This window comes from Pseudozyma flocculosa (genome assembly GCF_000417875.1).
Source record: "Pseudozyma flocculosa PF-1 unplaced genomic scaffold scaffold00001, whole genome shotgun sequence".
Classification (NCBI taxonomy): domain Eukaryota; kingdom Fungi; phylum Basidiomycota; class Ustilaginomycetes; order Ustilaginales; family Ustilaginaceae; genus Pseudozyma; species Pseudozyma flocculosa.
This window is the reverse complement of record NW_006920869.1, coordinates 1,200,073-1,224,189: the sequence shown is the minus strand read 5'-3', so window position 1 is coordinate 1,224,189 and position 24,117 is coordinate 1,200,073. Positions and strand designations below refer to the sequence as shown.

At 64.9% G+C, this 24,117-nt stretch overlaps 9 protein-coding genes across 9 annotated transcripts in view; 3 read left to right on the top strand and 6 right to left on the bottom strand.

Moving 5' to 3' along the window:
• The window catches only part of PFL1_00443 (uncharacterized protein), a gene marked incomplete at both ends in the record, with an annotated part of 1,115 nt that extends 753 nt beyond the window's left edge, over positions 1-362 (top strand). The window contains one exon of the mRNA XM_007877938.1: positions 57-362. Coding sequence (XP_007876129.1) covers positions 57-362 — 306 coding nt within the window. The remainder of the gene's footprint in view (positions 1-56) is intronic.
• Positions 363-1,334: 972 nt separating this feature from the next.
• Positions 1,335-2,301, top strand: PFL1_00442 (uncharacterized protein; the record flags this gene model as incomplete). The annotated part of the gene is made up of 2 exons (XM_007877937.1): positions 1,335-1,962; positions 2,111-2,301. The coding sequence occupies 2 exons, from the start codon at positions 1,335-1,337 to the stop codon at positions 2,299-2,301; spliced, it is 819 nt and encodes a 272-aa protein (XP_007876128.1).
• A 184-nt stretch (positions 2,302-2,485) lies between these two features.
• On the bottom strand, positions 2,486-3,046 carry PFL1_00441 (uncharacterized protein; the record flags this gene model as incomplete). The annotated part of the gene is made up of 2 exons (XM_007877936.1): positions 2,486-2,586; positions 2,719-3,046. 2 exons carry the CDS (start codon positions 3,044-3,046, stop codon positions 2,486-2,488), a joined length of 429 nt encoding a protein of 142 aa, XP_007876127.1.
• Positions 3,047-3,465: 419 nt separating this feature from the next.
• Positions 3,466-6,558, top strand: PFL1_00440 (uncharacterized protein; the record flags this gene model as incomplete). The annotated part of the gene is made up of 1 exon (XM_007877935.1): positions 3,466-6,558. One exon carries the CDS (start codon positions 3,466-3,468, stop codon positions 6,556-6,558), a length of 3,093 nt encoding a protein of 1,030 aa, XP_007876126.1.
• A 103-nt stretch (positions 6,559-6,661) lies between these two features.
• Positions 6,662-11,698, bottom strand: PFL1_00439 (uncharacterized protein; the record flags this gene model as incomplete). The annotated part of the gene is made up of 1 exon (XM_007877934.1): positions 6,662-11,698. One exon carries the CDS (start codon positions 11,696-11,698, stop codon positions 6,662-6,664), a length of 5,037 nt encoding a protein of 1,678 aa, XP_007876125.1.
• Positions 11,699-12,092: 394 nt separating this feature from the next.
• On the bottom strand, positions 12,093-13,862 carry PFL1_00438 (uncharacterized protein; the record flags this gene model as incomplete). The annotated part of the gene is made up of 3 exons (XM_007877933.1): positions 12,093-12,125; positions 12,224-13,156; positions 13,254-13,862. 3 exons carry the CDS (start codon positions 13,860-13,862, stop codon positions 12,093-12,095), a joined length of 1,575 nt encoding a protein of 524 aa, XP_007876124.1.
• A 1,092-nt stretch (positions 13,863-14,954) lies between these two features.
• PFL1_00437 (uncharacterized protein) lies at positions 14,955-16,736 on the bottom strand (the record flags this gene model as incomplete). The annotated part of the gene is made up of 1 exon (XM_007877932.1): positions 14,955-16,736. One exon carries the CDS (start codon positions 16,734-16,736, stop codon positions 14,955-14,957), a length of 1,782 nt encoding a protein of 593 aa, XP_007876123.1.
• Positions 16,737-18,944: 2,208 nt separating this feature from the next.
• Positions 18,945-19,748, bottom strand: PFL1_00436 (uncharacterized protein; the record flags this gene model as incomplete). The annotated part of the gene is made up of 1 exon (XM_007877931.1): positions 18,945-19,748. One exon carries the CDS (start codon positions 19,746-19,748, stop codon positions 18,945-18,947), a length of 804 nt encoding a protein of 267 aa, XP_007876122.1.
• An 878-nt stretch (positions 19,749-20,626) lies between these two features.
• Positions 20,627-23,967, bottom strand: PFL1_06831 (uncharacterized protein; the record flags this gene model as incomplete). Its single annotated transcript, XM_007878176.1, has 4 exons — positions 20,627-20,955; positions 21,069-21,089; positions 22,544-23,808; positions 23,915-23,967. The coding sequence occupies 4 exons, from the start codon at positions 23,965-23,967 to the stop codon at positions 20,627-20,629; spliced, it is 1,668 nt and encodes a 555-aa protein (XP_007876367.1).
• Positions 23,968-24,117: the final 150 nt, after the last annotated feature.

Below are 24,117 nucleotides of genomic sequence, written 5' to 3'. Positions count from 1 at the left end.
GNGACGTCTCNNCCCCCCCCCCCCCCCCCCGACTGACGGTACCTGCTCCCCGACAGGTCCCGCTGGTCCTCGTGGGCAACAAGTCCGACCTGCGATCCGAACGGCAGGTGCCTCGCGAGATTGGGACCAATCTGTCCAAGGCATGGGGCAACGTGCCCTACTACGAGACGTCTGCGCGGAAGCGGGTCAACGTCGAGGAAATCTTCATCGACATTGTGCGGCAGTGCCGCACCTACGAGCAGCAGGCCAACGGCGGACGGGGCCATGGGTCGCATGGCGCCAACGGGTCGGGGAATAGCAAGCTGGCCGGGTCCAGCTTTGGCACGCGGCCAAAGGAGAAGAAGAGGTGCATCGTCATGTGATCCGGATCGCAGGGAGCGGCAAGTCCATCTCGCCTCCCACCTCTCGCACCTCGGTACATGGCCTTGCTCGATGCGGCGACTCTTCGCAGACGTCCAAGTGCCAGAATCACCTCCTCGGTCGCGCTCCAAAGCGCTTGCAACCTGAGGCGGCTACATTCGACCTTCTTGACGCTGCGGTCGACAACAAAGACCCCGGCCACGATACCTCTTGGGCGTCGGGGGAGCGTTCACCGCGGACGAGGCGAACACCGGTGCTCCTGCTCCATCTCGGGCATCCCTCTTCTATCCACGACTCTCTCGGGCAACCCCTTTTACCATCAACAGCATGCATGCAAGCAACGTCTTCTTCGGACCCCTCGCTCTTCCCCCTCTCCCTTCTCTCCCTGCGTCGCGGTCACGCAGCGCTCCTTATACCCCAATCCTCCCTCCCTCTTGACCACTCCTCCTGTTATCTCCGTGGACTGAGCAAAGCATGACCGTCGTCTTGACTTTTCCTCCTGGCGAGCTTTGAGTCCGAGGAGCGCTCGATGCTGGTGTGTGGAGGGCGGTCGGAGCAGGCGAGCGAGGATCTTCCAGGCCGGAAAAGGTGGGAGCTGGCTGGCTGGCGGGCTGTGGAGGCCAATCTGGCGGGTCCAGCCTTTTTTCCGACTTCCGAAGTCGTCGGCAAGCGGCGGGCGTGATCGAAGACACGCAGCCCTCTCCACCTGGGCCTCCCCAGGCCAACACGGGCCCACGCACGTACGCACGCCCCCGCGCCCACCCTCTCTCTCCCGCTCGCTCTCACATACTCGACTTGCCTGCCACTCGCCTTCAATCATCGCTGCAACCTCGACCCGTAACTCTCAATCACCGCCACCTCTTTCCCCTCCGCACTACCCGAGCCTTCTCGCTACGCTTCCCAAGGCCGGCCCTCTTGCTTGCATCCTCGCCAACCGCAGTCCGCCTCTCCCCCCCTCACGCCCTCGATCGACCATGTCGCGAAGGTACGACTCCCGGACCACGACCTTCTCGCCCGAGGGGCGCCTCTTCCAGGTCGAGTATGCCATGGAGGCCATCTCGCACGCCGGCACCGTCGTCGGTATCCTGGCCAAGGACGGCATCGTGCTGGCGGCCGAGAAGAAGGTGACTTCGAAGCTGCTCGAGCAGGACCAGTCGTCGGAGAAGATCTTCCACGTCTCGGACAATGTCATGGCCGGCGTGGCGGGCATCACGGCCGATGCCAACTCGCTCGTCAACTACGCGCGCAACGCCGCGCAGCGCTACCTCGGCACCTACGACGACGACATCCCCGTCGAGCAGCTCGCCCAGCGGCTGTGCGACCTCAAGCAGGGCTACACCCAGTACGGCGGCCTGCGTCCCTTTGGCGTGTCCATCCTCTACGCCGGCTACGACGACCACCACCACTTCCAGCTCTACCACTCTGACCCCTCGGGCAACTACTCGGGATGGAAGGCCACGTGCATCGGCAGCAACAACGGCACCGCCACCAGCCTCCTCAAGCAGGACTACAAGGACGAGATCGGCATCCAGGAGGCCATGGGCCTGGCGGTCAAGGTGCTCAGCAAGACGATGGACTCGACCTCGCTCGATAGCGAGAAGCGTGAGTCTCGCCGCGATCGCTGGACGAGTCGGGCTAGATAGCAAGGCGGCGCTTGTGCTGACCTCGTATGACCCCTTCCTCTTGGCGTGCCTCTTGCCTCCTGTCGATGACGATGCTGCTCTGACTGGCGTTGCCGCGCGGACTGCAGTCGAGTTTGCGACATTGAGCCTCAACCCCAAGACTGGCAAGCCGCTGACGAGCATCTTTAAGCCCAACGACATTGACCGGCTACTCGAGAGGCACGGCCTGGCCAAGGCCAAGGAGGGCGAGGCGGCAGCGACGGGCGCATCAGCGACGGCCGCGGCGACGCCGGGCGACGCCATGGCCATCGACTCGTAGAGGCGGCCGAGTGGCCAGCGATTGCAGAGGCGAGCGTGCATCATCCGCCATGGCGCAATGCCAGTCTGCAATCAAAGCGTTGATTCACAGCACAAATGTCTCTCCTGATGCTACAAGTGGGGAGCGCAACCGAGGCGCTCTTCTGATAGAAGGTGGATCCATGGCTGCCTGGCTGCATTTGCTGCTACTTCTTGGGGTCCTTGAGCGAGTCGGCGCCGGCCTGCATAAACTTTTGCAGGGCCTGGGGCGAGACGTCCATGCCGGCCTCCTTGAGCTCGTGCATGACTGGCGGTGGTGGTAGGGGAGGGAGGTGCGGAGCAGTGACGGGTGAGCGAAAAGCCGTCGAGGTGCACAACGTGGTGCCAGCAGGATGGATGTGGATGATCCCCTGGGCCGCAGCACACCACCCAAACTCACGCTTGCCGGTGGCCTCGCGGATCTCGGAGTTGGAGGCGAGCTTCATCATCTGGAACATGGAAGGCTTCTCGCCGGAAGACATGTCGATGCCGTTCTTCTTCATGATTTCGACGAGGTTGCGGATGGCCTCGATGGCCGAGGGCCGCTGCGTCACCTTTTCGAAGCCGGGCGGGAGCGGGGGCCAGGAGCTGGGCAGACCGTTGCCGCCCGACGACGACGACGAGTTGGTGCGGCGGCCGAATGCTGGCGGCAGCTGCGCGGTGGGTGCTACGCTGCGTCGCACGCGTAGTGCCTGCCTGGCAAGCGGCGTGAGGGAGCGGGAGAGCATGTTTGGAGGCTGGGTGGCGGTGGCGGTGGGGGTGGCGGTGGAGAGCTGGTTGGTGGTGGTGCTCTGGATGGCAAAGGAGAGCTCGCGGCCAAAGCTGACAACCCCGCGAGCGGGCTCAAAGTGGAGGAGGCAGGCCAGGGCCAGCCGTGAGTCCGAACAGAGAGGCACGCAGCCAGCCTCAACCCTGCCTGACCTTTGTTTTTTGGATCGCGGAACCGAAAGTGCACTCCTTCTTCCAAGTCGGGGTCCAGCAGCGCGCCGCTTTCCTCAAGCGGCCCTCCCTCCCCGCCCCCACCACCACCACCACCGTCCTGCCCTCTCGCGACCAGGGCTCCCTCTTCCCTCTTCCTTATTTTCTTGCCTTCAGTCAACCACCACTACCGAGATACTCTCCCCCTGCGCCACTTTCCCATGTCTAGATGCTCCGATCCCCTTGCGTCTCGGTGTTGCGGCGCACCCCTCGCCTCGTCCCACCTCTTCCCGTGAGACCGGCCTCCTCTCTCACCGCAACCATCACCGACACCAGCGTCTCTCACGACAGACAGGACTCAGCAGCCGCAAAGTGTCCAGAACCATCTGCCCAAAATCACAAGCGCCCAAAGGACAGCTCGAGGCGCAGGCGCCACGAAGCTCATCAGCGCCATGCCGCCTGGCTCGCCGAGAGGCCCACCTTGCAGAGCGTCACCATCAAACTCGCAGCCCAACAGCAGATCCAGCCGGCTCGCTCCTTGGAACAGCTCTTCGACCGATGGGACCACGAACGACTACAATCGGAATCGGCGAGCCACACACCCGGCCAGAGCCAAGAGGAGATTCTCCTCCGCCGAAAGCTGCACGAGCACAACCTCTCCGAGGCCGACTGGATGTCGATGCTCAACGCCGTCTCGGCCGCCACCTGGCCAGAGGTGCGCTCTTGCATGTACGCCTTCCCCACCGAGGACTGGCCTTCGTTCGTCCTCCACCACGGCATCCGTGCCGTCAGCACGCCCAGCGAGGCCTCCGATGCCCTTGCCGTCATTCTCTGCAGGGTCTCGACCGCCAAACCCAAACGCATGGTCGCCATATTCTCCCTCTTTGCGCGCAAGGTGCTCTACGAGATGCCCGCGCTTCACCTCTGCAGCCGCCTGACCGACCTCTTCCTGGACATGGCTGCGTCCCAGCCCCAGGGAGAAGCCTACCCTCCGCAATTCCTCGACGAGACCTGCGTCCTTCTCGCGAGACACCTGGCAAGACACGACGACCAGAGAGCGCGCGACGCTGCTATGCGCCTCTTGGACTGGTCCGAGAGCAGGAAAAAGGGAGCGCCTCTGCAACAGCAGCTGTGCGCCATATTTCTGCGAATCGACCGCACGCCGCCCGAGTTCCTTGGCGCCCGCGGCGTAAGCCTCGGCTTGGCAGAAGCTCGGCGTCTGGACGAGATCGATGCGTTCAGGTCAAGTCGCTTCCTCACCACGGAGCTTGCTGAGCGGCTCCTCCAAAGGCTTCCTCGGGCGAGCGGCGGAGCGTTGCGGCGGAGGGCTCTGCGCAACGCAATCCTTGCCGCCGGTCGGGACCATTACCACGCTATGGCCAGAAGGTGGTTCGACGACTTGTGTTTGGATTCAAAAAGGCAGGGAAGGCCCATCAGGCGCGATCCCGGCCATGAGCTGGTCGACTCACGAGGCTCACTCTGGGATCTCGAGATCTATATGCGGGCCATGGCTCGAGCCCAGCGCGACGACGACAGGACTGCCGCCAATGCGCTCAACCAGCTGCAGCTCCTTCTTGAGACCAAGGATGAGACGGGCAACCTGACCGTCGCAGGGAAGCGCACCTGGGACACGATGGTCGTCTTTGTTTCGAGCGACGAGCGGGCACCCCTCGAGAGGACGCTGGCTATGCTGGGCATACAACTGCAGGCAGATGAGACGCCTGACTCTCCGACGGGCCAACGGACGAGGCGGCCGGACATCGAGGTCATCAACATGCTCGATGCTTCCATGAAGATCATCAACCAATTCGGCCGGAAGCAGCGCTCGTACACCCTCGTCATGGACGGGCTTATGCGTCGCAAACAGTACACCGGCGTGCTGGCCGTGTGGCAGGCCATGCTCCGGCGACAGGTGAAGCCGTCGCCGGCATCGATGACAATCCTGCTGCAGGCGCTGTTCGCGTTGGGACAGCCTGCCAAGGCGCTCGAGCAGATGCGACAGTGGTGCGAACAAGGCGTCGACATGACCGCCGTGACACCGGTGATCGGCGCGCCTCTGGTGTTGTCGCGAGCCAGCCTGGAGAGTCCCGTCGAGGGTCTGCTCCACGTGCCGGCGCTCCCCTCGAACCTCGAGGCAGGCGGCGAGGCGGTCCAGCTCGAGCGCAAACGCGTATCACCGGACCTCATGATGGCCACGGCGCTCTTTGAGGGGCTCTACCGGGCCCGCCTCACCGACGCCACCTTTTCCATCTGGACCTTGATCAGAAAGACGCTCGGCGTGGCCCCGGACGCTCCGATCCTGGCCATCCTGCTCAAGTCGGCGTGCGGCTGCAGCGACGTCTCCATCCCGGCGCCGACCCCGGAGGCCCCTGCGAAGCTGACGCCGCCGGTGGCCAAGTTGATCTTCTGCAAGGTCCTCCTGCTGCAGCATGCCGAGCTCAAGGACTGCTCCATCCGACCCATGCTCAGAGGTCGAGGCGCCGACCTGCTCGGGGCCGGGGCGAGCTGGATCCTGCGCAGCGAGCTAGGGATGCGCACCATGGAGCGATGGGTGAGCGACCGCGTCTTGCGCCTCGTTGGCGCCAAAGGTGCGGCCCGCGGCGCCGACCCGTCCATTCCCAATACTTCCCTCCAACGCCGGCCTGACGGAGGGGACGCGACGGAGCAGATCGACTTTACCGTCACCTTTTCGCCGGAGCTCTTCGACCACTACCTCCGCCTCTTGCTCTACATCCAGCTGCAACCTGCCAGGGGCTTGTTCGGCGGCGGCGGTGGCGCCGAGGACGGGGAGCGCGGAGGCCGGGTGGAGTCAGAGGGCCACATCGAGGAGCTGCTGCTCATCCTATCCTGGATGCGCACGCTGGAAGTCACTCCGCTGCGGCGCACCATCGCATCCATCTGCCTCGAGCTCGAGGAAGCCCTACCGCCTCTCTCCCTCTCCTCGTCGGCATCGTCGGCCTCCTCGCCATCCTCGTCCGGCAGCGACGAAGGTACGCAACCAGGGAAACCGGGCGCCTCTTCGCCCTCATTCGACTCGGCGCAGCACGTCCCAGCCGACTTGCGCCCTCTGCGCGAGAATGCCGGTCTGCTCGCCGACTGGCTGCGCGAGTGGAGGGGCGAGGAGGCCTGGCCGACGGATCGCGAGATGCGCACCGCCTACAAGTGGAAGATGCAGCGCACCCGGGCGGCCGAACGCGGCGGCGGTACGGAGTGGGAAGAACGCAGGAGGTGGTTCAGCTTCCGACCTACGCTCGAGGACGAGGCGAGGTGGCACAGGGAGCGTCGGGAGAGGGAGGACGACTTCTTTACGGGTCGAGCGTAAGCCCCTGTCGTCGGGCCGATCGGAGCGACACGGACCAAGCTTCAAGAAACGGGTCCGATGAGAAGGAGGTTCGTTGGCTAAAGTACACAGGGCGCCTTTCGCGCTAGTCGAGTGAGAGGACGGCTCCGTCCATTCTCGCCTTGACGCGCTCATTGACGCGCTCGAGGATATCGTAAAAGGCCACCCACCACCTGGCCGCCGCCGAACCATCCAGCAGCTGATCGCCGTCCTTGTCCGCCACACCGGCCTTTGTCTCCGCTCCTTCCCGTTGCCGCTGCCGCTGCCGTCGTCGTCGCTGCTGCTTCACCCAGCTTCGCGCCGAGCGTCGCGTCTCGGCATCCTCGCCCAGCCGCAAAGCGATGACGCCGCGGAGCGAAACGAGGCAGGCCTCGACCTTGTCCACGTCCCACCTCCTGCTGCCAATCGGGGCCGAGGGGTCCAGACAGGCCTCGAGGAACGAGGCGATGCGATGCACGTCGCCCTCTCGCGGCCCGTACTGGGCAAAGGCATCGAACCAGGCCGTCAGGAGCGGTCGGATCGACTCGACCTCGGTCGCACCGCGAAGGTTGGGCGCGTCCTCTTGCCGCTGCTGATCGCCTGTGGCCGCCTCGAGGAGCATGGCTTCGGCGGCGGGGCGCCTCGACAGCGGAACAGCGAAGAAAGTCTTCAAGCTCGCCTTATCAGGATGTCCCTGCTTCTGCCGCTGCTGCTGCTGTCGGGCAAACGCCTCGGCTTCGAGCTCCGCCGCCCTCCGTGTCTCTCGCCTGCGCCTCTCGGCGTACGTCATCTCCTCCCACCCGCTGCGGTTGGAGCCGGCCTTGAACCGCTTGAGCTCGCTCGCTCGCCGATCGCGGTGGTAGACGTACATCTCGCGCTGCATGTCGGCCGGCAGCGCGCGGAAGACGTCGCTGTCGATGCCGAGCGCCTTGAGCTCGTTGGTCGAGATCGAGGCCGGGTCGAGCAGGTTGGCGTCGAGCTCCGTCTGCCCCGCGACGAGGCTGTCGCACAGCTTCGTCTTGACCCGCTTCCGCGGCGACTCGGAGAGGGACCGGAAGAGTCCCGTCTTGCGCTTCTTGGACGCTGCCGCCGACTCGGCATCCAGATCGCCTCCGCCTCCGAGCGGCAAGAAGGGCAAGGTGCTGTCCGCCAGAGCCTTTTTCCGCTTCGTCGGCGTGCTGATCGATGGCGACGAAGAGCGAGAGGTCGAGGCCGAAGGCTCGCCCAGTCGGCTCTGGCGCAAGATGTCGCGCCGGATCGACTCTGGCAGCTCGGCCAGGACCGAGGCGTCAATCTGCGACATCGAGGGGAGGAGCAGCGCCTCGGCCATGGCGGGCGACGGCGCCACCTTGGCTTTCTGCGGCGTGGTCGGCGTAGACCTCGGCAACACCCTAGGAGTGTTTTGCGACGCACGGTCCGGCGTCGGCTGCAGACTGCCGCCCTCTTTGCCGCCGCCGGTGCGGCCCAGAGCGGCGTAGATCTGTTCTCGAAATGGTGTAGGCAGCGCCGCGATCACGGTCGGGTCCAGTTGCGACGCCGACGGGATGGCCAGCTGCGTCGCTGCTGGAAGCTGCGGCGGCGGTGTCTGAAAACCTGGGCCCAGCTCGTCGATCCGATCCGGATCTCGCTCATTAGCTGCCTGGGCATGCTTGGCCGCCACCGGTCGCCTTGGCGTCGCAGCTAGCGGTCCCTTTTGCAGATCCGGCAGCTCATTGCCCATCTCCTCGTCCTCCTGAGCGGTCGACGGGCTGGCTTCGTTTGTATACTGCGCCAGGCGCTCCTTGAGCTTTTGAGCAGCCGTCGAAGGCGTTGCCGGCCAGCGTGGTGCCGCTGATTTTCCTGCCGACGAGGCTGCCGGTGCGGCCGGCTTTTTAGCCGGCGACACCTTGTCGAATCGGAGCACCGACTGGCCTTTCTGCGGCCCGGGCGCGGCGGCGCTGCCGCTGCCGTCACTGAGCTCGAGCTTGTTGAGACTGATGGCGATGCCTCTCAGCTCCTTGGGATCCGCGCGCAGGTCCCTGATGAGCGGCCAAGCGGCCTGCTTGATCCTCTCCTTGTCGTCGATGGCGCAGCCGCCGGGGCCCGACACCTGCGTGCTGCGGTGGTGCGTGTCGCACACGCCGTGTCCGAGGAATTTGGGCGCCTCGTGCGGAGCGTCTTTGGCCCGCACCATGACCTGCACCGAGACCTGTCGGCCGCGTAGCCGCACGGCCCGGGCCCGTTGCGACACCTCCTGGCACATGCCGTCGACGAAGGTCTCGGCCTCGTCGTTGGTGAGGAAGCGGATGCCGTAATTGACGTGCGATCCGACCGACTGGCGCAGCTTGTTGCCCTCGAGCCGATCCGCGTCCCTGCCGTGCAGCTTGTCCCACACCACCTTGCCCTTCTTGGGCCCGAGCTCGTGCACCAACCGCCTCTCGGTCGTCGCGATGCGGATCTCGCCGACGTTGATCGTCTCAAACAGCTCGCGCAGGCGGTTACGTAGGCTCCAGCCGATGCCGTGCAGGTCGTCGACGTCGAGACCGTCGAGGAACGACTGCCGCAGGTCCTCGGTCAGGTGGAAGGAGCCGCCGGGTTTCGCCTTTCGCGTCGCCAGGCGGGCGAGCAGGATGTTGCTGCCGATGCCGATGCTGGCTTCGCATCCGCACAGGTCGCGGATCTCGTCGCGGAAGGCCTCGGCGAGCTGCTTCTCTGCGCTCCACTTTTCCTTGTCGCCCTGTGAGCTGACCCTGTCGCTGTACCGCTGGTAGAGGGAGCCGGCGGGGAAGAAGCCGTTGCGCATGTTCTCGAGTAGCATGCTGACGTCGACCAAGGCTTCGTCGACGCTAACCGCCTGCAGCGCGTCGGCGTGCTCGAGGAGGAAGGCGTAGAAGGCCAGGCTGATGTCGTTGTACGCCTTGAAGTCATAAGGTATCGTCTGCACCTGCGGGCACAGCTTCTTGGCCTGGCCCAGGCTCATGCCGTTGCGAACGCCAAACTTGCGGGCGACGTAGTTGCACGAGGCGATCTCCGAGGTGCTGCTCGACTGGTCGTCGGCGGGCCTCTTCTCGGAGCCTTCTGCGGCAGGGGGCAGCCCGGCACCGGAGCCGTGACAGACGACGACGGGCTTGTCCTTGAGGTCCGGCCGCTTCCGCAGCCCGACAGAGACAAAGAAGCTGTCAAAGTCGATGTGCATGATGACGCGCTCGACGCCTTTCGGCAGGTCGAGGCTCCCGGCGGGGCGTCCAGCCTCACGCAGCGCAGAGCTGACCATGTCCTGCAGGCTGGTCTTCCAGGTGCTGAGGTGGTGAAGCCTAGACTTGGCAAAGTAGCCCGCGAGGAAGCCTTCGCTGGTCGCCGTATTGCGCTCGCGCCAGCTCGGGCTGGCGAGCAGCCGCGCAGCATGCGTGTTCGAAGGCCGGCTCGCGTACCCGCTCTTCATCGTGATGTCGCCCGCCCTCGCCGCCACGTCGGCGGCCCTGGTGCGGGGGTCGGTGCCGATGCTGTAGTCGTTCCTGCCCGGAGCTTGGCCTCTTGTCGGCGTCTGAGGAGCCGATGTGGGGCCCGTCGCTTCATCTGTCGTTCCGAGGGGCTTGGGTGGCTGCACCGCTGCTGCCGCATCCTGAGCGCTATCGCTCTCGAGCTCCTGGGCCAGGTGCTGAAGCGGCTTGACGGCACTTGCCAAGGCCGGGCTCGCCTCTTTCGTCAGCTCAGGCTTCCGCTGAGCAGGTACGACGCCGACCTTGGGCTCCGCTGCAGGGCCGTTGCCTCTGCCGTTGTCGATGCGACTGATCTGCTCCTTAGCACTTGTGGAGAGTGACGAGGGCAAGCGTGTGCTGGTGTCCCGACGCTGGTGCTGCTGTGCGGGCGTCTCCACTTGCACGACAGGCGATGGCGACTCCTTCGCCTCTTTCGGCTTCATGAAGCCCTGCAGCAGGGTCTTTTGGGCGCCGGGTCTGCCCCATGGGCTCTCGACGGCCTCGCCGAACCTGGGCAGCGCCTTGCCGCTCTGCGCCTGCTTTGCCAGGTCTCTCCAGCCGGCGAGGCCGAGCTCCTCGTTTCCGACGAGGTTGCCGCCGACGTGTCCGTTGGAGCCGGTGATTGCATCGCACTTCCACTTCCTCCAATCGGCCCGCTTGCCCGTCTCGATGCTCTCGAGGATCCAGCCAGGGAGGACGACCTTGTAGTCCTTGAACTCGATGCGCTTCTTGGGCGTAAGGTTGGACGCGACGATGTGGGTGCAGGGCCGCTTCTGGTCGAGGTAGGGCATGTGCTGGCCGCCATGGAGGACGAGCAGCCGCCTCAGCTCGCTGTACGGGGGGTGCGTTTGGCCGTTGATGTAGACGCAGCAGCCTTTGAAGATGTCGGACTTCTTGCCGTCGGCCGGGGCCTCCTGAACGTTTCCATTGAGCGCGGCCTGGGCGGCGTCGCCAGCCTGCATCAGTTCCGCCTCTTCCTGCAGCAGGGCGGCTTCCTGGACCTTGAGCTTGGCACGCTTGTACTTCATGTACGAGCGCATGTCTCCGTATGCGATCGGGTTATAGATCTCTGATTCGAGGTAGGCCTTCTTGTTATCCGTGCTGGCGCCCCCGTCTGGCTGGCCTGCCTGAGGCGCTTCCTCGTCGAGGCCATCGTCTGCGTCTGCGTGTGCATTCGCGCCGAGTCGGAGGTTCCCCTGACCCTCGTCTGTCCCGTGTGGCTGTCGCGGGTAGTCGATCGGGTCCTGCCATCCACCGTCACCTGCCGTACCAGCGTTAGCCGGCGCAGCAGGCTCGATGACCACGTCCTCATCTGCCCACTGCACCTTCCTTCGACTCTTCTTCTCTTCTGTCGGTCTCATCGGAGGTGGAGAAGAGGGTGGGGTTGCAGTGATGATGCGGCCCCCGAGAGCAAGGCCAGGTCCGGCCTGCTTGGCGAGCCTCATGATGGACTGCTGGGAAGGGAGCGGCGGCGTGTAGATGCCGTCGTCGTCGTTTTCGTCCTCGTCCGGCGTGGTGACTGCATCATCCTCTTGGTTCTCGATCTTGGCCAAGGCCTCGAGGAGCGCCTGATCGTCCTCTGACCCGTCGGTCCATCCATCCCTGTCTTCGCTGTGGTCGGGGCCAGCATCAGAGGGTTGGGCCGCTACCGTAGACTGATGCCGGGGTGGGGGTGGGGTAGCCATAGCGGCTCTGTCAGGGTCATGTTGTATGGGTGCCGGATAGCAAGGTCGGTACGCCCATCTGTGAGCGATGGAGCGTGGCAAGGCGAGGTGAGAGGAGGCCGGAGGAGGTGGTGGTCGAATGCCAAGGGGCAAAAACACGCCGCCCCAAGGTCGTGTGGAGGGTCAGCCTGCGGGGCCGCGTGTCGCGTAAAGTAGCCCGGCTCGGTCTAGTTGCCCACGGCCTAGGGTGCGGCGGAGGATATTCACTCGAAACGGCCATCTCCAGAACCGAACAGAGAGTCGTTCATGAGTGCGGGATGGAGACAGATGCGAAGAGACTACGGTGACAGGGAAACGAATGCATGCAAAGAGAAAAAGAGAGGGGAGATGTAGAGGACAAGGCACGAGGCTACGCTCAGCTGCGCGGCGTCACTTCGAGGACGAGATCCTGTTCGAGTCGGCAGCGGATGGGGTAGCGAGAAGTCGGGAAAGTCAGCGGACTGATGCGCAGTGTGCAGAATGGCAGGGCATCGAGCCGCAACTCACATGAGCCTCGAGGAACCAGGCGCTCTTCCTCTCGAACGGCACCTTGCCCTTTTCGAGCGCCTTGTAGCCGGGCACCTTGAAGCTGAAGCGCGTGACGAGCTCGGGCACAATCTTGGAGACCTCCATGAGCGAGATGTTCTTGCCGATGCACGTCCTCGAGCCGCCGCCAAAGGTGAGGTTGTACCTGTCCATCCTCTTTTTCTCGTCGTCGGTCGCATCGATCCAGCGCTCCGGTCGGAACGCGTCGCAGTCCTGACCGAAGGCGTCCGGGTTGTGGTGCACGACGTAGGGCGACATGCCGACCGTGGTGCCTTCAGGAATGAAGCGGCCAGCGATCATGGCGCCACCGGGAGGAACGCAGCGCGGCAGGTCCATCGAAATCGGCGGGTGGAGACGGAGCACCTCCTTGAGGCAGGCCTGCAGGTAAGGCAGCTCTACCGCCTCCTTGTACTTGATCGGGCTCGTCAAGGTCCCGTCCTGCCACGCGGCGTCGACCTCGGCCTGCAATTTGGCATAGCACTCGGGGTGGGCGGCGAGGTAGCCGAAGAAGATGGACAGCGTAGTCGAGGTGGTGTCGGCGCCCGCAGCGATCACCGAGGTGGCGGTGAAGAGCACTTCGCGCTGGCTGTACTGCTTGCGCGAGTCCGGATGCTTGGCCGCCATGAACTTGGAGAGCATGTCGGGACGCGCCGATGACAGACCGGTCCTTTCGTCCTCGTAGCGCTTGTCGATGCGGGACTTGGTGGCCGCGCCAATGACCCAGCCGCCGGGCTCACCAGTGATGCGCGGCATAGCCTTGAGGATCAGGTGAGAGATCCAAGGGAGGCAGCCAGCGATGGCGCCCCACTGCGACAGGTTCAGCACGCCGGCGAAAAAGTGCGACCTCTGCGCGTCGTTGATGTCGCCATGGAGCAGGCCGAAGGATTCGCCAAACTAAAAAGAGTCGTCCAGGAAGGCAGAGCAACACGCATCAGGTCAGCCGTCGCCCCTGGACAATGATGTCACCTTTCGCATCGGCTCTGAAACTCACGGCAATCTCGCCGATCACGTCCATGGCCAGGCAGGAAAAGTACCTGTCGAGCTTGATGGGTCCGCCCTTGGGCGTGGCGTCGGTAGCGATGCGGTCGACTAGCTGGTCGGCGACCAGCTCGACGTACTCCTCGAGCTGGCCCAGCGCACCAATGCTGTAGGCCGGGGCGATTGCCCTCTTCCTCTTGGCGTGGACTTCGGGGTTGCGCTCCGAGAAGATCGAGGGCGAGTCCTTGAAGACCTGGAAGGCGCGGTAGAAGGCGGTTTTGACGAACTTGGACGACAGACCGCCCGACGCCGAGTAGATGCAGGCGATGGCTTCCGGGTCCGAAAAGGAGAGGTGGTTAGGTCCGATGCGCACGACGGGACCGTGACGCTTGTGCTCGGCGTGGAGGGCAAAGGCGTAGTCGCGCGTCCAGCAGTGGTGGAAGCGCCAGATGGGCAGCCCAAGACGAGCACTGAGCGGTCCCGGGTAGCGAGCGAGTGGGTGCAGAAAGTAGCTGTAGGCGCAGTAGCCCACCAGCGCCACCAGGAGGGGGAGGAGGACGCGTAGGGGCCATGGCAGCGACGCGGCGAGCGCGGACACGGGCGAGGAGACCTCTACCGCCATGTTGGGAACAGACCGGCTGTTGTTGATCGGGTGGTAGCTAAGATGGCGTGTGCGGGAATGCTCGGGATGCCAGATAGTGCTTAATGGATGGTTAGGGATGAGCGGCCGGCTGTGCAGCCTAGCAATGGCGGCAAGTCGCTGTTATATACGTCGAACGCGGCCCGACAGTCAATCTCGAACAGGCCCTCGGGCCGCCAGCGAGCTAGACCGAGACTTACCGCCCCAGAGTGAGGCAAGTGGGGCGGCACGACGTGGTCGTAGCGAGAGAATCGAGGAGGTGGGGCATGGCAAGCTCAAGCAGGGGAGGCGCCCAATCTTGTCGGCCCTCTGTCCACCTCTTCCGGCAAGCACGGGAAAGCGATTCGCACGGAAAGCGATCCCCTCGAGGGCGGGCGCGGAAGTGCGGCCGGCCATGCGGGAGGCGAGGCGGGGAATAGGGTTGCGGCCCGCAGGCGACGGGCGTCATTGCCGCATAGACGCCGACAGAGGGACGGGGCCCCGGACAGCTTCCCAGAGGGTCGAGATGCGACTGTGGCGCGGATGACCGGGATGACGGGTGGGCAGGCGGAGACGGAGCGCCGGAGAGGGCGCGGGTGGGTGGGGCCCTCCGGCGCTGTGGCCTGTGAGGCGCCTGGCTGGCACCCTCGCCCGACGTCTTCCGCCTTTTCCAGCGAGCCTCCGGCCGAGAAAACCAACGCGCTTGCCGCAACAAGCGGGGCGATCCCAGCCCTGGCCCTGGCCCTGGCCCTCGTCCTCGCCCTTACAAATGTTGCAACCCTCAACCCGGACAACCCGCAAGACGGTTCCAGCAGCATGATGATGCAATTTCCGCCAAACACAACGATGCAGAGACAAGACGAGGCCAGCGGGATTTACAAGGACAGAGAGATGCCCGAGGGAGGACGAGGGTGGGCGGAATGTTGCGGTCCGTAAGAGGGAGAGAGAGAGAAAACTGCAAAGAGCGATGGAGCCAGATGCCTTGCTGGTGGAGCCAAGGGTATGTGGATGATTGAACTGGTCGAGGAAAGGAGTCATACCAGACGAAGGCGATCGTCGAGGATGCAAAACGACCACCTCCTCGGACGACAAGGGCTAGAGGACGAACGCGGCGCCGGCCATCATGGCAGCCACGGCAGCGCCGAGGCCAATGCTCGTAGCCGAGATGGCTCTGAGGCTGCTGGCGCCGCTGCTGCCGCCGCCGCGACCGGAGCCCCCGGGGATGAGGTTGGCAGCGCCGCCGGTGACGCCGCCACTCGCCGAAGGCGTAGGCAGCCCGTTTGCCGACGCGCCTCGCGAGCCAGTCTGCAGCGAAGGGACAGGCAGTCCGCCGCCATCGGTGTCGACCGAAGAGGTCGACGCAGCCGGTCGGGCCGTCTGGGCGGCGGTGCCCGAGGGAACGGCGCCCGTCGTGATCGCCGCGCTCTGCGCCTCGGAGCCCTTGAGGTTGGCGAAGCCGACGCGGCCGTTTCCGTCGTAGACCGAGAAGACGTTCTTGAGGAAGGCATCGCCCACGATCCACTCCGGGACACCGTAGACTCCGCGTCCGCCGAGGTCGATGTCAAAGAGAGCGCCGAGGCAGTTTCGCGAGATCGTGTAGGGGTAGGGTCCCAGGTTCATGTCGACCGTCGACATCTTGAACGCGCGTCCGCCAAAGGTCAGCTCGATGTCGAGGTTTGCGTCGCACGGGAAGAGGTAGTAGCCCGACGAGCCGGGCGCCGACTGGGCGCCCGGGATGAGGCTGTAGACGGCGCGCACCTGCGATTGGGGTCCGCCGATGAGGGTGGTGCCCGTGTCGATGGCGGCGAGCGGGCCGTTGCCGATGTTGGCCTTCTGGCCATTGACGCTGATGCCATCCATGGGGATGCTCCAGTAGCCCAGGCCCTGGGTCCTTTCCAGGTTGTTGGGGATGTCGACGTAGGTGATATCGCCGCTGTACTGGTTCGCGTCAATCTCGCCCAGCGTAAAGACGCCGCCCGGGCTGAGGACCGAGTTGACGTCGGGGCTGGAGACGTCGACGTTGTCAATGTTGCGCGCCAGCTGGAAGGTGAAGGCGTTCGTCTTGAGGACGCCCTGCTGCGCCAGCACCTGCCAGAAGGGCGTCGCGCCGCTCGAGGCGAGAGACTGGAAGCCCATGCCCATGATGCCGCTGGCGGGCGACTCGATCGTATCCTGCGCGATGCGGTCGGCCTGGGCAAAGGTGAGGTTGAAGACGGTGTAGCCGGCCAGGCTGGCCGTGTCGGCGGCGAGCGATCCCTGGACGGCACCGGTGCCGTACGACACCTGGAAGTCGGCCGAAGAGCCGATGTGGGACGACGAGGCGCTCGGGTTGTAGCGGTTGAGATCGCTGTCGCAATTGTCGCTGGGCCCGCAGACCGAGTCGACGACCCAGAAGTCGGCGGAGCCGGTGTCGAGGATGATGTTGAAGTTCTGCTTGGGCGTTCCGAGCGAGACCTGGGCGTAGTAGTAGCTGTCCTGGCCGACGTCGGTGAGACCGATGGTCTGCCGCCTCTGCTTTTCGCTCTCGTCGTCGGTCTTGAGGCCCTTGTTGTACTTGTGCCTCATGCGCTCGCCCTGGCGGAAAGCCCAGGCCATCGTCTTCTCCGGGTCGCGCTTGGAAATGTCCGGGTGAAGGTCGCCGTGCCGCCGCTGGAGCGGCACCGAGAAGGAGCGGCGCTCAGCATTGTAGCCGACCGCCTGAGGCTCGTCTGCAATGCCGCGAGGTGAGAGGCGAAGCGGGCCGTGGTTGGCTGCGAAGCTGTTGAGGTCCTCGATGCGGTCCTGCTGCCTCTGGAACGGCATCACGTAGCCCGAGGCGGTCGGGGCGAGGCCGGCGGCGACGCCTAGAGAGACCGCCAGGAGCGCGGACGGGTGCATGGCGGCGAGGTAGCGGGGGGGTGGGTGAGCGAGGGGATAGGCTGGGGCGCTTTCAGCAGTCGGTGCGGTCTGCCGGTCGGATGGAAAGGAACAGGCGTTTCCGAAGGCTCTAGGGCGAAAGGTGTCGATAAAGAAGAGGTCGGGTCGATGGCGATGGAGAGAGACGGAAACGAAGGTGCGAGGATGGCGGCGGGACAAAAGACGGACAAGATGAGCGGACAGGAGGACGCCGAGGGGAGAAGATTGGGATCGAGGCGAGGCAGGACCAAGGACGGGGACGAGGACAAGGCAGGGGCGGTGGTAGCGGGCTATGACGACGCCACTCAGACGGAAGCGACGTTGCGAGGGGGGCGCACGGCAAGCGAGGGCGCCGAAGTGTGGTGACGCCTGGCCTGCTCCTTTGCCAAGCCGCTGAGGGTTTGCATGCAGCACAGCCAGCTGCCCCTCTACCTGGCCTCTGCTTGCTGGCAGGCCGAATGGCCAGGGCTAGGCTATGCCAGAGGTAGCCGGGGCAAAGCAGGCCAAGGCTGGGTATCGCTGCTGGACTGCCGGCCACCTCGCGCCATGATGCTGCTGGCTGGCTGGCCTTTGTTCGACGAGCGCGAGTCCAGAAGCAAGGACGGCACGACCTCAGGCCCAGGCGAGAGCGAACGACATGGCAGGCGTGGCAAGCGGGCCGGGGTCGACGATCTGGTCGAGGACCGACGGGCGATGGAGCTGCCAGGCCAGGCTGAGCCAGAGGCAGAGGTAGAGGTCGAGCATCTAACCACCATCTCGGCGGGCCCATGATGAGCCAATGCAGGTGCTGCACCAGAAGGGACAGAGGGAAGAGAGGGGCAGAAGCACAGCGGACGAGCCGTCGTTCTGCCGGCCTGCTGTTGCCCCCGCGGCCCTCTGCCTGCCTGCTGCCCGCTCTAGCTCGGCTTGGAGGTTGACCCGTTGACTCTCCGCCCGGCCGGACGTCGAGCCAACCGCCACCTGGCCAGGCAGCCGTCGAGGCACAGGCTAGGCTCAGGCAGCGGCAGCCAGCTCGTTCGACGACGGCCAGCACGCCTCTCCGCACGTTTTCGGGCGTTGGGAGCGATTCCGCCCACCTGCTCCATCCAGCGATCCGCCACCCACGAGATGCGACGGCGTCAAAGCCGGGCGATAGCCTTGCTGGGCCGGCCGAGGTGCGAAATCCACCAGCGAGCAGGGGCATTGTGCGTGGTCAGGCCGTTCTTGGCGCTTGGCTGGCTGCTTGCTTGCTTGCTTGGCTCCATCGCATGTCGTTATGGCAGCACCGGCATCAAACGGCCGCCTGCCAGCCAGGTCGGCCACCTGTCTCGGCGCGGTGGCTGTGCTCGACACGGAGGCGCTGCGATTCCTCGTGCGTGCTCTGCTGTGCCGCCAGAAACCTGCGCACCGCCGCTGCTTCGGCGCCGGCCTGCAGGTCCTCCGCCTGCCTTGGACCCCGCCGAAGGCGAGCAACGAAGCCAGAGTGGCGGAGTGTCGACAAGAAGAGGCAGGGCCGCCGAAGTTGCCCGCCTCGGCCTCGTCGAGCGATGTAGCAAACAGCTCTTCGGCGGCCTGACTGCCTTCCCCGCAAACGAGATGGTGGGTATGACGCCAGCCAGATCCAAACACAGATGGTCGGATGGCCGCCGGAGCCTCTGCCAGAGGTCGCATCGGCAAAAGTCGGCCGTCCGCCTGTCGATCGCAACGTCACCGGCCGCGATCCAATCCAAAAAGTGCCGCGCCTGCGCTGATCTGACAAAACCGTGTTCAGAGCGCCAACCTGAACTGCAAAACATTTTCCCATGATGCGCCGAGCTGATTGCTAGTCTCCGGGCCGAGAGCTCGGGCAACCTGGCCGGCCGGCGGGGCGCTGCCTGAAAAACCGAAAAATAAAAAAAGCGCGGGCATCGACTCGCGGCAGGATCGACCGCCGTGCTTATTTTTCTTTTGTGAGCACGAAGGCAGGCAGGGTCCAGCGCTTGCCTCGGCGAGTCCTCGACAACCGCGACCTTGGCTGACCCGTTCCCGACAGCTCCCTTCTCTGTCTGGGCCCCCGCCACCATCGGCCATTCTCGATACGGTCTCGGACCTCTGCGAGGGTGAGACTGAGCTCACGATCCGCAGCACGTCGTTCACGTTATTCATTCAGTGAGTTCGATGGCAGCTGCTGTCCGGCACGAGAGGCTGCGTCCGCCGGCTCCTCGCCCGCCATCAATCGCGGATGTTGTAGAGGTGTCCGAGCATGCCGCTCTTTTCCATCTCTCCGTGCATGTGGGCAAACATCTGCTGCCTCTGCTGCTCCCAGCCGGCGTGGGCCTTTTCGGCCATGCCCACCGGGATCTCGTCGAGGCCCTGCTGCAGGCCGGCCCACGCCTTTTCGGTGAAGTCGTCGAGCGGCATGCCGATGTGGCCGCCCTTTGGACCGTGGAGCTCCGTCTGGACGGCGGGCGGGAAGATTTCGACGACCTGGATCCGGGCAAAGTCGTTGTCCCTGAGCTGCTGCCGCAGCGCGAGGAGGAAGTGGTGCAGCGCCGCCTTGGTGCTGCAGTAGGTGGGGCACGGCACGATGGGCGCAAAGGCGAGGCCCGACGACGTGTAGACGAGGGCCGACCGTTCCTTTTTGGCCTGGAGGAAGGGCAGCAGGGCGACGGTGAGGTGGACATAGGACGTGTAGTTGGTCGTCAACTCGTCGCCAAACGCCGACAGGTCGATGGTCTCGGGCCGCGCAAAGTTCATGGTTCGCTGGATGCCCGAGTTGAGCACGACGCAGTCGAGGTCCGGATGGTCGCGCGTGATGCGCTCGACAAACGACGGGATCGCAGAGAGCTGCGTGATGTCAAACACCTCGGGCACGGCCTTGGAGGCGTCGTAGCCGCCGGCCAGCTCGTCGAGCCGCTCCTTTCGTCGGCCTACGAGGATCACCTTGCTGCCGCCGTCGAGCATCTTGCGTGCCAGCGCGGCGCCGATGCCCGAAGTGGCGCCCAACAGCAGCACCGTCTTGTAGCCGAAAGCCATCCCGTCGTTGTCAAAGTGTGCAGAAACGTAGCTTGTCGAAGAGCAGTGGCGGTGAGATCGTGAGAGGCGGTTACGAGAGGTCAATGTCGGTGGTCGGGAGGGTAATGCTGGACTCGACGACGAGAGGCACAAAGCAGCACAACCCGCGGTCAGCAGCGAGCACGAGGCGAAGACGATTGCTCCGTCACTGCCGGCGGCAAGTCAGCTCCACCCCCAAACACATGGCATGTTGGCCGCGCCGCCGAGGTGGAGGAGGACCGACAGTCAGGCCGGGACGGTAACTCCGAGGCGTCTTGCGTCAGCGTCAGCGCGACCGGCCGCGTCTGTGCCGTGCCATGCCGTGCCGTGCGCACAGATCGCGGAGGCCTGGTCGGACGGGGCGAGTCAAGAGCGTTGCGTTCGTAGCGAGGCTATGGGTACATGAGGCCGGGGCGCGTGCTCAGCAGGCAAGAGCAACCCTTCGGAACGAAGAAGCTCCGTCGGCACGAGCAAGGGGCGAAGGGAGGGAGAAAGTGTGACGTGCGGCGTGGCGTTGTACATTAGCAGAGAAGGAGAGGAAGGGGGAAGGGATATCGTCGCTAGGCGAGAACGTGAACATGGACAGCTGGAAGAGAAGCTGGAACAGAGACGGATGAGAGGACATCCGTCGAAGCTGCGCCGGCGGGCACGGACCCAGTCGTCGAGACCGGGGAACCGAGGCGTCGCCAGCGAGATCTTGTCAATTTTGGGGAGTTGGTGTCGTTGCTGCCAACGCGGTTTGTGGCAGTGGACTGCGGGCAAAGGCTGGCCGTGATCAGGGGCCGAAGCAGACAGAGCGCGGTCGCTGGCTGACGTGCTCGCTGCTGACCGGCAGGGGCGCGCGCGCACAGTGGTGGCGCTTACCACCTGGATCCGCCGCCGCCGACCGAGTACGAGTTGGGGCCAGAGCGCTGACCGCCGCCGAAGCCTCCACGGCCGCGGCCGCGTCCTCGTCCGCCGTAGCCACGTCCGCCGCCGCGGCCACCGCCGCCGCCGTACATGCCCATCTCCTCGATCTCGCGCGGGATCTCCTGCTTGGCCTCGCGCAGGATGCCAATCAGCTCGCGCGCCTGCTTGGCGTTGTCGGGCGTAAAGTAGGTGTAGGCGGTACCGGTGCGGCCGGCACGTCCCGTACGGCCAATCTGGTGGACGTAGTCCTCGGTGTTCGTCGGGAAGTCGTAGTTGATGACTGCGGAGAGGCAAGTGGGAGGCGGGGCGAGGATGCACAATGGGGAGGGGCGGTCAGCACGGAGTCGCGAGCGGAAATGACGCGAAGTTGCCTCGAGGAGGAGGTCCACTCACCATAGCCAATGTCCTTGACATCTGCTCGTCGGGAAAGCAGGGATGAACAAGGTCAGTAGCACCGCGGTTCGATGATCCGGAAGAGAATGTTGGCGGCCAGAGACGGAATCGGCAGTCGAAGGATCGATCGAGTCCAGATCGGCATCGTCGAGGGTAGCAGGTGGATGGGGAACGACGTTTGCATTGCATTGGTATGAAACGCAAACGCCGTAGGGTGGGACATGGGGTCGAGGAAGGGGAGAGGTGATTAGTGATCGATGTCGAGGCATCGTCGCAAAGAGTGTCTTGAGGGGGGTGGGTGGTGATGGGAGGAGGAGGCATGGCAACCCCGAGGCGGAACGGAGAGCAGAGCCAAGGCCCGAGTCCGTGCCATCGCGCCTATCGCGCCTATCGCGCCGCAGGGGCGTCGAGACGCTCGGTAGGTCGGCGATGCATCGCACGGACGCAGCGGCAAAACTGCCGACGTCGACGACGCGCGCTCCTACAACAAGCCGACCCGTCGCGGCAAGATTGTCCATCGACCGCAACGACGGCAAGGGACGCAGACCGTCGACGCGGCCCGAAGACAGAGCGACAGGCTGCTGTATAGCCGACAGCATAGCGGAGCCGCGTGCAGGCCATCCCATCGAGACGTTGCGCCAAAGTTCTTGGTCGGTAGCCCACCTGCTTCGCGCTGTGCAACAGCCCGGAGCTGAATGGGGGAGGACGCAAGACTTGGAGCGCCACGCCAAGCCGGCTCAGGAGCTGGCAGACAGAGCTGGCGAGCGTACGTCCGAGCGCAGGACAGCTGCGTCCGACGCATCACCGAAGGCGACGCGACGGTGGACTGCAATCCGACGCAGCAGCAGACCACGTAACCGAACGAGCGAACGTGCGGAAGAGACACGGGCCCTGGACACGAGACGGCTGATTGGACCGCCGCCGCCACCATCGGCGAGGCGATCGCGGGCCATCGTCGTGCCGAGGCGCAGGCGCAATCGGCTTCCGCAAAGGTCTTGGGCTTTGAGGTGCGTGCGAGGTGGCAGGGAAGAAGTGGAGAGCCCGCCGACGCGCAGCAAGGGGCGACCGGGCCGTGTGGCCAGGTCGAGTCCCGCAGTGTGGGCTGCACATCGACGGGCGTCGTGTGAAAGTGAAACTGGCTCGTCTTCTCTCGGTGAAAAGAGGCTCGAAAGCAGTTTACCCTTCTTCCTTGTTGAGGCTCGCGAGGAGCCCGGGACGGCTGCCACCGTTGACGACCTCGAGAGACGCGCAAAGCGACGAAACCTGGACCTCTTGCTGCTGCTGCTGCTGCTGCTGCTGCTGCTGCTGCTGCTCTTGGTCACCGTTGAGGTGGAGCTGCGGGTTCGGGATGGCGGCGGCGGGGGCGAGGGCGGCCGCGTCTCGACATGGGGTCGAGTACGACCGCAGGATTGGGGAGAAAGGGGGAGGGGAGGGAGGGACAGGGGAGGGAATGTGGAGAAACACTGCAAACTCACCGAGACCACGAGATGCGACGGCGGTGGCGACCATGATGGGGCTGCGGCCCGACTTGAACTCGGCGAGGACCCAGTCGCGCTCCTGCTGCTGCTTGTCGCCGTGGATGGCGAGCGCCGGCCAGCCGTCCTGGCGAAGGTACTTGGTGAGGTCGTCGGCGACGCGCTTGGTGCTGGTGAAGATAATGACCTTGGCATTCTCTTGCGAGATCTGGTCGAGGTGCTTGATGAGCTTGCCCTTCTTCTCAAAGTCGGTGCAGACCTCGATGATCTGCTTGACGTTGTGGTTGGCCGCCAGCTCGGTCGAGCCGATGTTGACCTGGGCAAAGTTGTTGAGGAAGTCGCTGGCGAGGCGCTGCACCTCCTTGGGCCAGGTGGCCGAGAACATGAGCGTCTGACGGTCGGGTCGGATCTGCGAGACAATCTTGCGGATTTGGGGCTCGAAACCCATGTCGAGCATGCGGTCGGCCTCGTCCATGACGAGGTAGGTGACGCGGCGGAGGTTGGTCTTGCCGGCCTCGACCATGTCAATCAGACGGCCGGGGGTGGCGATGACAATCTCGGCGCCGCGCTGGAGGTCGCGGATCTGCGGGCCCTTGGGCACACCGCCGTAGACGGCGCACGTGCGGAGGCGGCTCGAGGAGCCAAAGCGCTGGCACTCGACCTGGATCTGGTTGGCCAGCTCACGCGTGGGGGCGAGAATGAGGGCAATGGGGCCGTCACCGGGCTGCAGGAGCGGCTGGGCGTTGATGTGGACCATGGCGGGCAGCGCAAAGCCGATCGTCTTGCCGGAGCCGGTCTCGGCGATGGCGACGAGGTCACGACCGCTGAGGGCCATGGGCCAGGCCTGGGCCTGAATGGCCGAGGGGGCGGCGAAGCCCATCTTCTGGATCTCGGCGAGGATGTAGTCCGGGAAGCCGGCCTCGTCGAACGAGGTGACGGGCTTGGGTACGTTCTGGCCCTGGATGGCCATCTGCTTCTCCTGGCGGAACGCCTGAACCTCGGCGTCGCTGCGGGCGGCGACGCGCTTGTCCTCGACGTAGAAGTTCTTCTCGAAGGGGACGAGGTTGGCAGTCTGCCAGTCGATCTTGCCAAGGCCGGCACCGAGGTTGCTCATGCGGTCTCCGCCGCCGTAGCTGTCGTAGCCACCGCCGCCGTAGCCTCCGCCACCACCGTAGCCACCACCGCCGTAGCCACCGCCGTAGCCGCCACCGCCACCGGCACCGTAGCCGCTGCTACCGCCACCGTAGCTGTCGCCGCCGTAACGCCTGCGTCGTCAAGAAAAGAGGTGCGTGCGCGTAGATCGAAGTCAGTAACGGAACTCGCCGTCACCAAGGACAACCGGGTGGCGTCGTTGCGTCGCAAAGTACTCACGAAGAGCCGCCGCCGCCGTAGCCGCCGCTGCTGTATCCACCGCCGTAAGACATTGTCGAGTGTTGTTGAGGGAGGTGGTGTGAAAAGGGAATCGGATGAGGATGTGTGCGTGGACCAAAGATGGAGAGAGAGAGGAGTCCCTTTTGAGGTTCGGTCGAAAGGAGAGAGTGGTGGTGGTGGGGGAAAGACAAGCAGCATACAAG